Source organism: Serinus canaria, chromosome 3, assembly GCF_022539315.1.
Source record: "Serinus canaria isolate serCan28SL12 chromosome 3, serCan2020, whole genome shotgun sequence".
NCBI lineage: Eukaryota > Metazoa > Chordata > Aves > Passeriformes > Fringillidae > Serinus > Serinus canaria.
The window spans coordinates 15,223,687-15,239,821 of NC_066316.1; the positions used below are offsets into that span (position 1 = coordinate 15,223,687).

The window sequence follows — 16,135 nt, forward strand, 5'->3', positions numbered from 1 at the left end:
ACAGGTGTTAGAAAAACAAATTACTTGTGGGTAGAATTGCCTCATTAAGGTTTAGGGCTGGACTTGCTTCAATGATCTCAGACCCAGGGGGAGGTTAACCAGGCTTGGGAAGAAGGATGTACCACTGATAGTGGACACAAAGAATGCAGAATTTATGGGCCCCAAGGACATTGAGCAGAACTCCCAAGATAAGAAAGAAACCAACAAAGACAACTCAGCGACCATGCTGAATTAGCTGCGCCTGGGTAAAAGGTGATTCCAGCAGGGACCGCTCACAGTCACCAGCTGAGAGCCCACCTCAGAGCAAGAGACAGCCAGAGCATGCAGACTAATCAGCATGAGAAGTGAGAGAGTCATTAAACAACAGAGGAGAGAATACCAATTAGTGAGAGAACTCTGTAACTTGTAGCCAATGAACACGAATTCCTTTATTTGCTAAAATGTACAAATAGTAAAAAGTTTTTATAGTTGGTGTGCTTGATTTGTGGAATACCACAGAGGACCCAGGCTTGTGCAACTTCGAGATAAATAACCAATGTCTCTCTCGAGTGTGTAATTATTGGCTTCTTGCATTGGGTAAAAAATCTGATTTTTTTTTAGACAACACTGGGGCTTATGTTGCTGTCTGGGTAGTTTGCAGGCAGCATGTTTATTTCATGTATCATTGAAATGATTGGTAAGGCAGATGTAAAAGAGAAGGTAATTATTTTACCTCCTCCAATTCTATTATTCACAACAGGAAGATTAATAGTTATAGCAAATGACCACCAATTAAACACAGCTGGAATGGAAAATGAATCTTCACGAAGTAGCACCACACAATAAGGGATGCTTCGGGCCTCCGGAACTTCACGGCTACTGCCAGATGTTAGCGGGAGGGGGCGAGGAGGAAGATCTCATTTCTCTGTTGTTTTACAGCAAAGCATTTCACTGTTTTTACACGATCTTCTCTTTACCCTTAGAACTTGTAAATCACATTGTTGTACACGGGGTGAAGGTCGCTGAAGGCTAAATTACCCTATTTCCTGTTCCCTCAGGCCTCTCCTTCTGTCCTGCCGGGTCAGCACAAGCTTCACTCTGCGCTTCTGACTCTAAGCTGTAAAAAGAGAACAGCCACCAGGAGGCGAAGTAATAGAGCCTCATTAATAGTCATACAGACTCATTAATAGTCATCCATGATTATCTTCAGCTATTTTAACAGGATTCGGAACGTCACAGAAACGTTGCATTAACAATATAATTCCCCCCTGCTTCACAGAAGCCTTCTATTGCTGATTAAATTAGCAGATTAATTATAATTACCCTTAAATGCATTTGAGGTATTTTTATTCCACTAACCTATGTGAAATGTTCTGTTTTAAGCCTTTCTTATCCAAACTACTGCGTGTTTAAACATGGTGTGCCTGTATCTGGAGCCTCTGGAGGAGCACCGGCTCTGGGGTGACCTTATTGCTCCTAGACGAGGCTGCAGCCAGGTGGGGTCGGCCTCTCCTCCCAGGCCACCAGAGACAGGACAAGAGGCCATAGTTGTAAGCAAGAGAAGGTTTAGGTTGGACACTGGGAGGAATTTCTTCACAGAAAAGGTTATTAAGCCTTGGAATGAGCTGCCCGCAGAGGCGGTAGAGTCACCGTCCCGGGAGGCGTTCAAGGGAGGACGGGAAGCGGCGCTCGGTGTCCGACTGACACCGCGGGGCCGGGTCACAGGTTGGGCCCGCTGACCTCAGAGGTCTTTCCCAACCGAATTCATTCCGTGATTCCGTAACGAAGCTCTAATGTTACTCTTCGCTCGCTATTTTATTAACGCAATTCGTACCGCGTTGTGACCGCTGTACGGAGCTCAGTTAACCACGGCCCCAGGGCGAATGGCGGGCTTTGCACGCTACGTAAACGCTACTCTTTTAAACGCTATTCTTTACAATTTTAACACACACTCGCTTAGGCTTGGAACGAGCTGACGTTTAGGGTCCCTTCCAAGCCCAAGCGGCTCTAGGACGCTGGTTCCCACCGGCACAGCAGGACGCAACCGAACGCTCGGGACCGCCCTCAGCCATGAATCCGCAGGGCTGTGCACGGGGGGGAGCGGGCCAGGCCGGGCCGGACGTGACGCGCGCGGGGGCGGCGGCGCGGTGCGTGCCGGGAGCGCGGTGGGCGGTGGCGGGCGGGAGGCGGCGGCCGGAGGGGGCCGGGCCGCAGCGACGCGGTTCCTGTCGCCCACAGGGGCTCCCCTCCATGGCGGTTGCCGCGGGAGGCCGCAGATAACCGGCCGCAGCCCCTTTCCCCTTTCCCCTTCCTCCCTCCTTCCCTCCCCGCCCGCCGCCATGCCCGCCCGGGCCCCGCCGCCCCCCGCGCAGTCCGCAGGTAAGAGACGGCGGGGGGCGGCTCGTTCCCGCCGGGCCTGGCCGCGGAAGGGCGCCGGGCACCCCTCGGCGCTGCCCCCGGGGGGCGGCGGCGGTCGGGGCCTGTCGGGGCAGCGCCGTCCTTCCCGTTGGCCCGCGGGGGAGGGCGGCGGGGCCCGGGCGAGGCAGGGCAGGGGGGAAGCCCCGCGGCTCCCGGGCTCGTCCCGCCGCAGCCGGAGCGTGGGCTTCGGCTTTGTCCTGCGGCGGGGCCCGCGTTTTCCTGGGGTTCAGCGGCGCCGCGGCTGGGAGAGGGCTTAAGGATGTGGTGCAAGAAGTTAAGCTGTCCTGTGTGTTTGGCTTTTCCTGACAAGCTTTCTCTTTCGAGGGGCGTAAAGCGTATCTGTTGCTAAATGCGTCTGGACATGACAGGCTGAACAGAGTTGCGATATTTTAAGTATGGCATTTTTCTTTTTGTTTAAGAGGTAATGTCATTCTGAAATGAGGCGAAATTGCTCAAATGCTATTGGGTCCTGACGCTTCAGTTTGCTATGAGAAGTGTCTACTTGATGAACCAAAATATAATTTTTTCATAAGAGAAGACAGTGCCTTAAAAACAAAGGTTAAACCTTATGATTCCTTCAAAGTATCAGTAAATTGGCCTCTTAATAGTGACAGCCCTTCCTTCCATCTTCAGCACAGAAATGGAAACCGGCAGTTTAATGCTCCTTAAGCAAACATCTGTTCATAAATGACTGGAGTGAGTAGAGAAAGATTGCTGACAGGAGCTGCACTGGGTTGGTTTTACAAGTTTTGTTTCCATGCATGGTTTAGAGCCCAACATGCTTCATTAGAACTAATTTTTCAGCTGTTGAGCACATGGTAAAGTGAGTTTGATGGATGCTGCTTTTTAGCTGGATTGGTCCTTGGAGATTGAACAAAATTAAAAGTATTTCCTCCTTGTTTTATCCTCTGGACATATGAACTAGACTTGGAAAGGCAATTAGCCTACTTTAAAAATAAAAATGGTCTGTTGTATTGTCAGCACAGGCAGAGGTTTGCTCATGCAATGCACAGGTAGCAGTTTCTCCTCCAGAAGTTGGAGCTGTACCTGGAGGAATGTGACATTAATTATGGGAGCCTGGGAAAGACTTGGAGTACCTGTGACTACTAAGGACTTTTGTTTGTTTTAAACAGTCATGTCTGTAAGAGTAAATAGCATGAGTGTGAGAATGAGACTTAAAAATATGTAGAAAAGCTAATGGAGCTCTGGTGTTTTCATTCTGCATTGATAGTTGCATAAAGTACACATTGTATGACCTTTTAAGGTCATGTGAAAGTATGACCTCTTGTTTTTATTTCCTTAATTTGTTTATAAGTAAGCAGTTGAAGGATCTTGGCCTCATTTGTTTTTTAATGTACTTTGGTTTTGCTCAGATCGTATTTTTGTTTAGTAAGGGATTTAATAAACTGTAAAATCTAGAGTTCACACAGTGAATCATATTTGTGTTACATATTGCTGGTGATGAGGGCTCTATGTGGTCTCTACATTTCTACTTAAAAACTCCACCAGTAGATTACTAAGCTAACACAAGCCTTTTAATACCTTAATTACCCAAAGTTATATTCTGAAACTTTCAGTACTTTGAAAAGACTTGTCTTTCACAGTGGAAATAATAAAGATGGACCTCAGTCTACTCTGCCTTTTCCTCTTCAAATATTCATTGAGCTGTCCTTGCAGAGCTGTGGTATCAGTTGGAAATCCAGCGGTAAAGAAACTGATGCTCGATCGAGTTGTTTTCACTACACTCAGCAGCATAATTTTCTTGCAGATACCATTATCTATCTCGACAGAATGTTCATTCCTCTCTGTGCTATTGTGCTGTTTGACAACTTAAACTGCTTCTTTGTGAACATTTCAGTGCAATGACATGCTAACCCTTTCATGGGGATTCAAAATGCTTATAATTTTTCTGGATAGTCAGAGAAGTGCCTTAGATCCTACTCATTCCTAGGTGTTAGGAATTTTGTCTGTTAGATTTTCTCCTTTGTGCAAAAAAACCACTGAGTAAGCTGCTGCTATTGCACACACACAAACACACACACACAGAGAAGAAAAGCCTTGAAATGTGCCTTGTTTGAAAGCTGACAGTCTCATTTTCTGTAGACTTTCTTTCATGCTAATGTCTTTGGCAATTAAAGTTTTCAGTTGCAAGGAGTATTTCTGTATTGGTGCCACTTGCAAGGTAATCTAAGAAATCTGGTGTAAAGCAAGTAATTTGTTTCAAATCAAGGAGTCCTGTGTTGGGAGAACCACAGGGAAGAGCAAATCCTCTCTTCACTATAGTAGGGTGAAGGAAACATGAAACCTCAAGTTCATATGTCTGTTGATAAGCGATGGAAAATAGATTTTATTCTTTGGAGTATTAGGTGTCCCTCCTGTATTGTGTTTTCAAAATGAGGTAATGTCTGTAGGTGGGATAAATGGTGATAGGTGGGATAAGTGGTGAATAAGTAAGCCTGCTCACTGAAAAACAAGCAGTAAGTGCATTTATAGTAATGGGAAGGAGACCCATGGTTGTGTTCCTTGTGCAGCTGTATTTCCTCTGCCAGGCTGTGGGAGAAGCTGTCACAGCAGAGTGCAGCCCTGGGCAGTTCTGATCCGCTCTGTGCTGCAGTCTGTGTGAAGTTTGAAGTGTTTACATGTGATGGAGATCATACTGCTCTGTGAGGAGGTCTCTGAGAACACTTGACCCTAGGTAATCTTGTTCTAATACTTTCTAATCTAGCATCTTTTTATCCTAATTTAGAACACACTCCCAGCTAGTATGTTTGAAGGTAACATCCAGAAATAGATTTCTTGCTGAGTTAAGCACTGTTTTAAAAGGAACTTAAGAAATCAGAAGAATGAAAACATCTGTGTTATGTGTTACTTGTGACATCTGTCTTTACACATTGTGTGGCTGTGTGCTGTATGTTGGACACAAATGCTGCATTCCACAGAGCCAGATTGTAACCTGATTGACTGCCTCAGCCAGTTGTGTTTGCCCTTATGAATTTAAGATGGGCTTGTTCTTACAACATTTTCCCCACTTTCTGTTTACAGATTTATGTGCAGGCAGCATCTTCATCTGCAGCTGTTAAGGCACATCAGTAGACTTTGAGTTAAACACTTTTTTGCTTATAGTAACTTTGAGGATAACCTGGTCTTTAAGGTTTGGGGAGTAATGCTATTCTTGGTTAAAAAAGGAGTTTAATGAACCAACAGAATATTTAGATTCATATTTTCCTGCAGCTCTTCTGATTCTGCAGCTAAGCCAGAATGAAACAGGGAGAAGTGAAGCAGCACAATACTGAAAATACATGTTTGCTTCTTTATATAGTTTAACAACATTTAAAATGAAAATGCTTATATCCAATATCTGTTTAAATTTCACATTTGTGCCACCTAACTTGGTCTTCCTGCATTGTCACTGATGAAAGGAAGAGCAGCACTGTCAAAGAGGTTTGAATATTGAATAGGCTGGATTGTCAAGAGGTGCCTGGTGTTTAATGCCAGCCTGGGGAGCGCAGGAGAACAGGAAGAATGAGCTGCCTGAGATTAGTGCCAGATTCTCGGTGAAGTTGTCCTGAGTTCTGTTACTTTAACGTTCATTGTACATACAACACTTTGTAATAGAAAGTGTCCAGCAAATTTAGTGTTTGAAACCACAGTAATGTACGGTGGAATTGATTAATTCCAAATGTTTGGTAGTGAGAAATAAGGCTTAGATAGTTTGCCTTACTGGAACTGGAGAATATTGTTTTCCTCAACTCAAACATGTCCAAGAAAAGGTGCTCTGAAGCTCCTGCTTTGGGTAATGGGCCTTCTGGCTGTATAAGCATTATGTTCAAAATCGAAAACATTGATTTCTTGGAGGCTTTATGAAGTAAATATTTTCTTGCTGTATTTTGTTTGCTTGTAACTATTTCCAAAAATAAAAGTAAGCTTATAAAACCAGTTTAAGAACATACTGAGTTCAGCCTGGACAGACTCTCTCTAGAGTAGATTTGGGCTGCAGAAATGCTGTTCTAACAGACAGGCTCTCCTCATTTACAACTTCCATTCTAGAAATAGGTTCTCAGGTGCAGAAAGACTGGGAATCTGGTTTCCATTGTTCATAAGCCAAAGAAAAGGCAAAGAGATAATGGAAGAGGACAGCTTTTGCTACTGGAAGCCAACACTGTGCTGTAATAAGAAGTCTAAATCTGGTCCTTACTGTGATATTTTTGGCATTTGCTAGAGGAATTCCCTTGCAGTAAGAGTTAAATGTTCTTGGAACGATCAGATGCTAGCAGCTAATAATGACTTGAATCCATCTCCTTGCCATTGCAAGGCTTTTACTGTAAGGTATTTCAGTTGTGATTTCTGTCATGGAGATCTTGATTGTGCCATTTCTGATTATTGTGTTTCCTGTATGCTTTAAGGAGGTGGTTTGCTTAACTCAGCTTTTCTTTAGAATAATCCACAGCTGAGAGGTTATTCATTGCTTTGCTTCCTCTCAAGTTAAAGGAAACATTCTGCTTTACAAGGGGCTTCTTTTGAATTTACATGCCTCAAGTATTTCTTTAGAGATACTCTTTGAGACCTCCTGATTTTTTTAGGTCTTATGTAAGAGCCAAACATGCTGTTTCAAGTCTTGCTTTAGAAGATACACAGAGAAGGAACTATTTATACCTGCTTTTGTGTAGTGTAATTGCATTGTTCTCTATGCTGCCTAGTCTTTGTTAGGCTGTTGCTATTACTCTACAAAAAGGTAGTGAACAAGGATGTGATCTGTGTGTGAGGAAAGCACATATTGTTCCCTGTTTAGTGCAAACAAATAAGCAGATAGCCTGGTTTTGTTGTAAATGTTTTGAAAACCTAGTTAGTGATCAGAAAAGGAGGATTTGCATTTTCTCTTTCCAGTTCCTTGCCTATCAAAATTTTTCTAGCATTACTGATTTCTGTTTTCTCTCTTGTTTTAATGTTTCAAATTAACTTGAATTGCATTCTTAAATGCATGTGACTTGAGAAAAAAGGTTTGAACCTTGAATCTTAATTAATTAATCAGCCTTTTTTTTTTCCTTAGAGTACAATGTCAGTATGTTTTGCGAGTGTATTGGTGAATTGCATTTATAGTAGGACTCACACAGTGGTCTCCTGTTTGTGGTACTGAAATTTTTTGAGAAATTTCTTGATGGTGAACATTAGAATGTGAGTATGAAGCTCATGGAAGTAAAAACTAGCATTTCCAGTTAATAAAAACCCAACAAGTAAACAGGTAAAAGAAAGAAATATGGAAAATGGCATCTGAGAGAGAATACAATTCTTTATTTTTCCTAGAAAACCTTGGTACAACCACATGCCATGAGCAATTGATAGAAATCTATCTTCACTCTAATCTTAAGCTGTTGAGATCTGCAGAAGTTACTGGCATTTGTCAACATTATTCTGTGTTTGTGACTAAAGCAATCCACTAAACATGAACACTTTAAGTGTGTCAGATTCCTCACCTCAGGGTGTAAGGTCTGATGCCAGAAACCTGGGTTGTTACTTATTACAAATCACAGAAGTTAGGCAAGTTATGCTCTGTTACACAAGTAAAGACTGTTATAATTTCTTTCAAATCATAATCCTTATTATATAGTGTACTGAAGAATTGGTGGTTATTTTTAAGAAATACATGCTTAAAGAATCTATAAGTAAACAGAACATGTTAGCTTTATACTTGACTTTTAAATTTGGTCACCAATTGGCTCAAAATGTGATGATAAATAATCCATATTATTGGTCATAGAATTTGTTGAAATTCTACTTCGGGTTAAATTACATTGTAAACATCACTTGAAATACCAGGTTTATAAAATAATGTGGCAGAGTGTCTTGACCAAGAATATGTCTGAGTTGGGTAAAAGGACTACAAAAGATGAAGTCACAGTTCCAGCTGTATTTGAAATGCCAGACAAAGCAGGGATTAACTAAATGAAATAAGGAACAAAGTAGTTCTGTCAGACCTGTGGGTTTTCACCAGAAGTTTCAATGGACAATAACTAATTTGGTTTCTAGCTGGCAGATAGAACACTTTTGGAAGTTGTGAAAGAGGACCATAATGAAATTCTTTCTGAAGAAAACTGCATTAAGGCTATAAAATGCCCATGCTGTTTTATATTGTGAGGAGAATTGGGATTATGCCCAGTTTAAAAATTTATCACTGATTAGTCAAGAGGAGGGGGAATACTATTATGACTTTTTTCCTTTTCTTACAGTTTGAGTTCTCTCAACAACAATTAAATTGTGTCAGTTGTAATCTTACACTCATTTATAATGCAGATTCATACATTTTGGAGCTCTCAGTGTTTGGCTTTTAAAGTGCAGTAGTAGCATAACTGGAAATACCTGACATTTAAAAATAATTATACAGGAGTCCATACAGTTGGTTATGCAGTGGGTTCTTGTGGGTTAAACTGATAAAACACGTAGTAGACTATCAAACCTGTGATCAAATTTTTAAATGTACAGTTAATGTTCCTTGCAGATCCTGTTTTGGCAACTGTTACTGAAATGTAGCTGGAACATTGTGCTGCTGGACTGCTGCTTTGTAAATGGTCCCTGTGATGTTTTAAAAGTCCTTTGAAATGAAAAATTGAAGGAAGTTTCTTCTGCTCTATTTTCTGAAACTTGTTTTCTGAAACTGTATATTTGCGTTATTTTAGATCATCCTTGCCTCCAAGGATGTTCTCAACTCTATTGGGATTTATTTTTGGCTGAGGTTAAAATAGTCATACAGTAAATGGACAACCAAAAAATGGGTAGAGTTGTTATGATGGATAGTATATTAATTTTTCTTGGCATGTGTTGCCAAAATGAAATCCACTAATGTAAGGTGGTGTAGTTAGTAACACAGACCTGAATGTGATATTTCAAATTACTCCCGTGAAAACCAACCTATACAAGCCTATAAATCTGAAAAGATTTAAAAAACATGTTTTTTGATGACCCATACGGACAAATTTTTCTTTTAATGGGAAAGTTCAGAAGTTTAGAGTGAGTGAATCTCTTCTCTCAAATACCTTGTTAAGCAGCTGGTGCTGAGTAAGCCTATGTGGGAGCTTGTTGACAACTTAGGCTTTATTCTAAACAAAATTCCTTTGCAGTTCTCTTCAGTTTGCATGTTATGTTACAAATTACTTTATGCTTTCATCTGATAAGCATGATGTACTTTTGTAACTGCAAACTACCCTTTCAAAAAGAAATTTTTAAGTATGTTAGTCACTCGATGATGCCATTTTCCTGGCAAATATCAAGTATGTTGTTCTTGAGAAGAACTGCAGAGCTTCATTTGTTGCTTTTTTACCCTTTGTGTGCTGCTCTTAGGTACTTCTACAGAGTTGTTTGCTAAAGGCACTGGATATAAGGATCGTGTTTTGTCTGTGTTGCATAACTAGTGTTGTAAAGTCTGCACTTACTCTGGTGGTTAGAAGTTCAAATATTTGCCAATATGTATAGGTTGCTTCCACTCTTTTTCTGTAGGCGAGGCTTAGTGTTATTACAGTTCATTCATGTCAAGTGTTGTTTGAAATGGAGAGAGATTGCTGTGAGCTCTTCTTTGAAGGGTTTTAAGGTATGAACTAGTTCAGTGATGTGTACAACTGTGAATTTATACATACTAGTAGTTATTGTTTCATTAATTGCACACAGCATTGAAAAAGTCAAGATCATTCTTTAGGAAATTTTCAATGGTTTGCAATGTTAAGACAGAGAAAGTCCTTAATCTGTTTCTATCTAGGCCATGGGAATACTTTCTTCTTTTATCTTTTCCCCCTGTGGTTTAGTGATTTGTAGTTAAATATTTTATGAAAAATCGTGCTCAGCTCTCTTTTTGAGAATAAGTTTTGATGAAGTGTGTTTGGCTCTAGGCTTTACTGGTGGCATCATGATGGCATTTCTCAGCTGGCTCCTAAGACAGAAGCAGGCTGGTGGCAGCAGCAGTGGAGGCAGTGTGTTGGCTTGTGGGTAGGAAATCCAGAACACAGGGCAAGCAAACTGGTAGAAACCCATGGGCTGGTAGAAAGAGAGCAGGGCAGCAGATCATTGCTAGTGGTTCTAACAGCAGTTCCTTCCTCCACTCCTTCACAATTTCAGAGCTTATGGAAGCACTTTTTGAAGTCTTTGACAGTGATGAAGGTCCGTTATGTCTATGGTTGTTGTGGCATTGCCAATGGAGTGGCTTAATGCCTGTCACGCACCTGAGCACACAAGGAGTGTGGCAAAAAATGGACCAGGGTCACTGGCACTTTTGTGAACTGCTGGTGATGGGAGGTAGAGAACTGATGAGTTAAAACTGAATTTAGCTGTGCCAGTGTGTTGCAACAACAGCTCAAAATGATAATTTCAGCACTGTCTGCTGACAATTTGATCATATAGTAGTTTAGAAGAGACTTGAACTGTCCCAATAGATTCTTTGTGACTTGTAAAACACATGGGTTTGGGGGAGTGTTGCTTTCCGATGTCTAATACAGGTATTGACCTATGTACACACTTCAAAAGTGAGGCATGAAACTATAAAAATGAAATATGTGAGAACATGAAAGCTAGCCAAGTTCTAACATAGCTCTGTTTTTCCCTCGTACAGAAATACATTGATGTTGAAGCAGAACCAAACAATGGAACCAGACATTATTCGAATGTACTCCTCATCCCCTCCACCACTTGACAATGGAGCTGATGATGATGATGAAGATGAGTTTGGAGGATTTTCTGGTGTGAGCACTGCTGGTGTAGCTTTTGCTGATTTTGATACAGCGGACTACAGTCATCCAAAGGAAGAGTTTATACCCACAAATCATTTCATCCCACTCCATGATTATTCTGACAATGTAGCTAGCATTGCAACTTTCACATCTGTTAAAAATGGTAAAGATAAAGACTGCATTGCAGAGCTTCCTACTCATACTAAGGAGCTTTCTGATATGTCAGCTACTAGTACTATCAAAGAAAAATCTAAGTTTAGAACTTCAGGTACCACTTTAGAAGATGTAAACAGAAGGGGGGAACAACGAGACAACACTGGAAAATCAGAGGGCTTTTCTTCTCACGTGGTTAGAACTGATGTAACAGTTGAGAGGCAGGATGAGCAAATAGATGCTTGTAATGGTGAGAAACTTCCATGTCTAGAGATTCTAACAAACGGATTTGCAGCATCAGACCCTGTAAATCCTCAGGGAACAGAAGATCTAGACAGTATTGGTGACTCAAAGGGACTGAAAACTGTTAGCACCCATAGTACTGAGCAAAATTTGAACTCAATGCCTAGCTCAGGTGAAGATGTTGCAGATTTTGCTATCTTCTCAAACAAAACCCCAATCCATTTAGAGGGAACAGGGGCTACAATATGCAGTGTTCTTAATGAAAGAGACTCAGTGAGCATTCAGGAGAACAACAGAATAAACAGAGTAACTCATAGTGATGAAGAGGTTTGCATTTCAGAAATTAGTTGTGAACAGGGTCCCTCAGCACTGGAATTTGCAATTTCTAGTACATCTCAAACAACTGGAAGTTCAATATGCACTACAGAGAACGGAGAGCACAGTGGGAGGAGAAGACAGCATCACATAGAGAATGGCAAAGATTTTAGTAGGCCTGAGGAGTCATCAAATGCAGCAGACATCAAGGCTGATAAGATCCAAAGCCTCAGCTGTGATCCTGCAGGAGACAAGCTGGGTGGTGATGAAGATCTCAAGAATGGTGGAAGTAGCACTGAAGTTTTAGTTTGCAGTGACAAACATGATGATGAGTTTGGTGACTTTGGTTCAGTCAGCAGTGCGTCTCCCAGCTTCAGGAATACTCAAGACTCAATAAACGCTCTTGATTCAGAAAGAACTTCTGAACAGCCCGCACACACTAGCGAGCCTAACGGTGAATTCAGGGACACAAGTACTGTTTGTCAGCAGCCAGCAAGTTTGGACCAAGCTGAACTAAATCAGGCTGCTGACACTTTAGAATGTGATACTACCAGTAAAACTTCTGGGGTACACTTCCAGCATACTACTGAGGTAGAAAATGGTGATGATACTGAATTTGGAGACTTCGATTCAGTGCCAAAACCTCAAGATGAGAGTGTTGCTTTCCAGGACTCGGATGACTTTGCGGACTTCAGTTCAGCAGGCTGTAGCCAGGCTACAGACTGGAATGCTTTTGAAGATGAACAAAAAGACAGCTCTTCTTGGGCTGCCTTTGGAGATGAGCAGGCTGGTGAATCTCATCACAGAAAAGAGACGTGGCAGTCACATAGGACAGATGCGTCTGCCAGGAGTGATGGCCCAGTGTTACACAAGACTGACAGTGTTGCTCTAGCATCTTTCCAGGAGACTATCAGTAAGCAATCCCAAGAGCTATCACCTTCAGTTCAGGTAAGAGTTTGCTTTGTTTTCCTCAGTCTTGTTCATCTCTTATGCCTACAGTTCTTCCTGGTTCCTGCTTCTGCATACAACAAATATTTGAATAGTCCTTGTTTGCCTTTTAGGAGAGATTTAATGTGCTCTGTGAGATGGGCTGATATGAAACATTATGCTGTGTTTGGATCTTGCAGATCTTTGCAGCACTGTTACTTCCCACAGACAAATGAGCACGGTGTGCTGGAACTTGTAGGAATGTGTTTTGATGATTACATGTAATCATTTACATAAATTGATCAAAAGAATAAGCCAACATGAACATTTCAGAGCCTGTGATAGTTTTTCCTTTTGCTTCATTGTTTACGCCTTTTGGGGAGGACTCTGTTGCCTTTTTGTAAAGTAGTGGTTCCGGAAGCTGGGATTGCTGGTTCCCAAAATTTTCCATCACCATTCTCTAGCAATGTTTTCAAAACCTGATTAAAAATGATGATTTGATTTGTAAATAGCTGCACTAATTCACTTAAAGCAGACAGCATGATAAAACACAAGCTGTGGAATTCTGTCTTGGGTATTCAAACTCCTGGGAAGTTAACTCTTTAAAAGTTCTTTAAAAATAAGTCTCTGTTAGGTTTCAGTTGTGGGAAGCTGCACATTATAACAACATCACAGAGGACTGGTGATTTATTAAAGCTGCTGCTATTTCTAATTAGAAGTTTCCAGGAGAGGGAAGTAAATAGGTTTATTTCTTACCACCCCTCCTATGTTTTCTGCTTTCGTTGCTAAATATTCATTAATTCCTAATTAGTTACTTCCTAAGCCTTTTTAACAGTCTTTTTGAGATCTGTGGCTATTCATACAAAGACTTTTTCTTTAAGCATTTAATAATACTTTTACAAAATTCAGAACAAGAATTTTAGTTAAGAATTTTCTTCAAAGCTTCTTTTTATTCATGCCATTCCATGTGAGTAGTTTAGAGTATGCTCTGTCTTTTTGAAGCGTGAAGCAGCACCAGCAGTAAAGGATGTTAGTGGTAATATGTGTCTGAAAGGTTTGGGTCTTCTCTGGCAATAAAAGGAAATGAGGTAAGTCCTTTCTTTCAGGACCTTGCTCAGTGACAGTCCTGCCTCTTCCCATTTCCTACCAGTGACAGGTGAAATGGCTTTTCAGAAGGTTGTGCCAGCTGGAGCTCTGCCAGCATCAGCAAATGGAATGAAGCTTTTGGGACTTAGCACTGATTTCTTGTCACGTTAAAAGCTGTGAGCCTCAGGTCCTGACTCTTCCTGCTTGCTGTTCCATGCAGTGACTAACACTCCAAACCTCCAAGAGATTTCACAAGCCAAAAAAAAAGGTTCTTGAGTAAACCTGCAGGCAGATTTTTGTGTCTAAGACCTTGCTTATCACCTGAATGTGTTGGTCCATTTCTTAAGTTGAAAGCACAAATCTATTGTTACCTATTCACCCATAAAATTGGAGAATACTAAGATTATTGCAATTAATCTCAATTGTTTCTCTTGCCACTTGAAAGACTGTCCAGAATCTGAGAATGAAGTGGGGTGGGGAGAGGATTCTAGTAAATCATCCCTTTTTTCTAGTAATTAATTAATATTAAGGGATAGCCTGAAGGTTTCAAATATTTATATTCACTTAAAGTTTTCTGTAATTTTATGATAGATTTTCAATAAAAACCACTTCTGAATGTAGATGTTTATAAATACAGAGCCGTCAGAGGCTCTGTAATTAAGTTTTCCCTCCCCAAGCCTGCCTTAACAAAAGTCAAGTAAATTGGAAGTTCCTTACTTAAAGTCTGCCATGAAGTCTAATTGTAAAGCAAATATTAAGACTTCAAGGTTTTTCATTCCTTCTCTTTACGTCAGTTGTGACTGGATCTAAAGTGATGTTCTCCCTCCTCTGCCAGTGAGGAAGTACAGCTGAGAGAATGTTTTACACAAATAAACTGGAGAGGAAGTTGAGCTGGACATGTTTTCTCTGTTGCAATAGTTTCCTTAGCCTTGCAATGTCAATTGCTACATTTTTTTTTTCAGTTAACTCTTAAAAACAGTAGTTATTTTGTAAGTGCTTCGAGTTTCGGAAGGATCTACTAAAACTTTTTTTATATTAAAAAATACTTGTTTTAAGATTAAATAGTAATTCTGTTTATAATCCATTGAGCAACAGTTTGCTAAATTGCTGTTAGAAACAGAGGTTAACTAATGAGTCAGCATGAGCCAGCAGACAGCCCTGGTACTCTGAGTTTAGAATCTTAGTAACATTAAACTCAGATTTTGATCAGCTTCCTTGCTGTCATTTAAGAGGTTGTCACTGAGGTCAAAACACAAAATATGGCATTTTAAAGTAGTTGCCAGTCTTCTGTTGGGCATGTATTAAACTTGGTTCTGCAGCTGTGTGATGCAAGAGCAGAAATACTGGCAGGCAAGATAAATCTGGTGAGAGGGAAGAGAACAAAGTTTTTTATTACCCAGCCTAAAGAAGGATAGGGAGGAGGGGATTACTTGCATCAATGTATTGCTGGCAGATCTAAAAAGCATTTGCTGTAGCAACCCAAAGAGAGCAGGCTGTGTACAAATGCTGCATGTGTTAGACACTTGAGATAGATGGGAAAATTGAGATCTCAGCTTAGGCTAAAGGTGAGCTGGGATCATTTACAAGATACTGAATGCACTTGATCAGTGATGGTGAGGCTGGGACAGTCACTGTAATGTGGTGATGAAAGAATCCTAAATGGTTTGTAAACGGAATGATCCTAACTGAATTCTTTGCAAAAGCAGAGAATTGAAAAGGATACTTAGCCAGCAGCAGTGCTGTTTAAATGTGGAAATAATGTATACAGCAATTTTCATCCATCAGAATGCAGCATGAAAGCAAAGTTATTTATCAGTAGCTCAAGTTTCCATTGAAAAGGTCCCTGTGTATTTTCCTTTGTTTCTTAGTTTGTAGATTCTGAATGTGGAGATGGCAGTAAAATATTGTGCTTTCTGAATGCAGTCTTGATTGCATGATGTATGTATGATGGGCAAACTGTTTAAAGACTGTGAATTTAGTATAATCTTTAATTAAAAATAGGCTTTGCTTCAATTAAAGCATTTAATCCAGTTTTTATTAGAAAATATACAATATAAAGGATGAAACTAAGAGGCAGGGAGTTCACAAAAATGGCCTTATAGAGTCACATGTAGTGGCAAAAAGATCATGGTCTTTTCTTCCTTGCCTTTGGTCTCAGGCTCTCTGAATTCTGCACACAATTTGCAGTGCAGGATTTGTAACATGCTGACCTCTTCTGTTCAGTAGTTCTGTGTAGAAGGGAGAGGAGGAAGGGCATGGTGTGCACACAGACTACCATCTGAACCCATATTAATGCTACATATACC

At 40.8% G+C, this 16,135-nt stretch overlaps 1 protein-coding gene across 4 annotated transcripts in view; it reads left to right on the plus strand.

The window, feature by feature from the left end:
* The first annotated feature begins 2,130 nt into the window (after window positions 1–2,130).
* The window catches only part of AFTPH (aftiphilin), a 42,253-nt gene continuing 28,248 nt past the window's right edge, over window positions 2,131–16,135 (plus strand). For all 4 annotated transcript variants that reach the window (XR_003945665.2, XM_030235515.2, XM_030235516.2 and 1 more), the window contains exons 1-2: window positions 2,131–2,358; window positions 10,988–12,764. Coding sequence is in view for 3 of the 4 variants with exons in the window: in XM_030235515.2 (XP_030091375.2) it covers window positions 10,998–12,764 (1,767 nt within the window). In the remaining variant the exon portion in view is untranslated. The remainder of the gene's footprint in view (window positions 2,359–10,987; window positions 12,765–16,135) is intronic.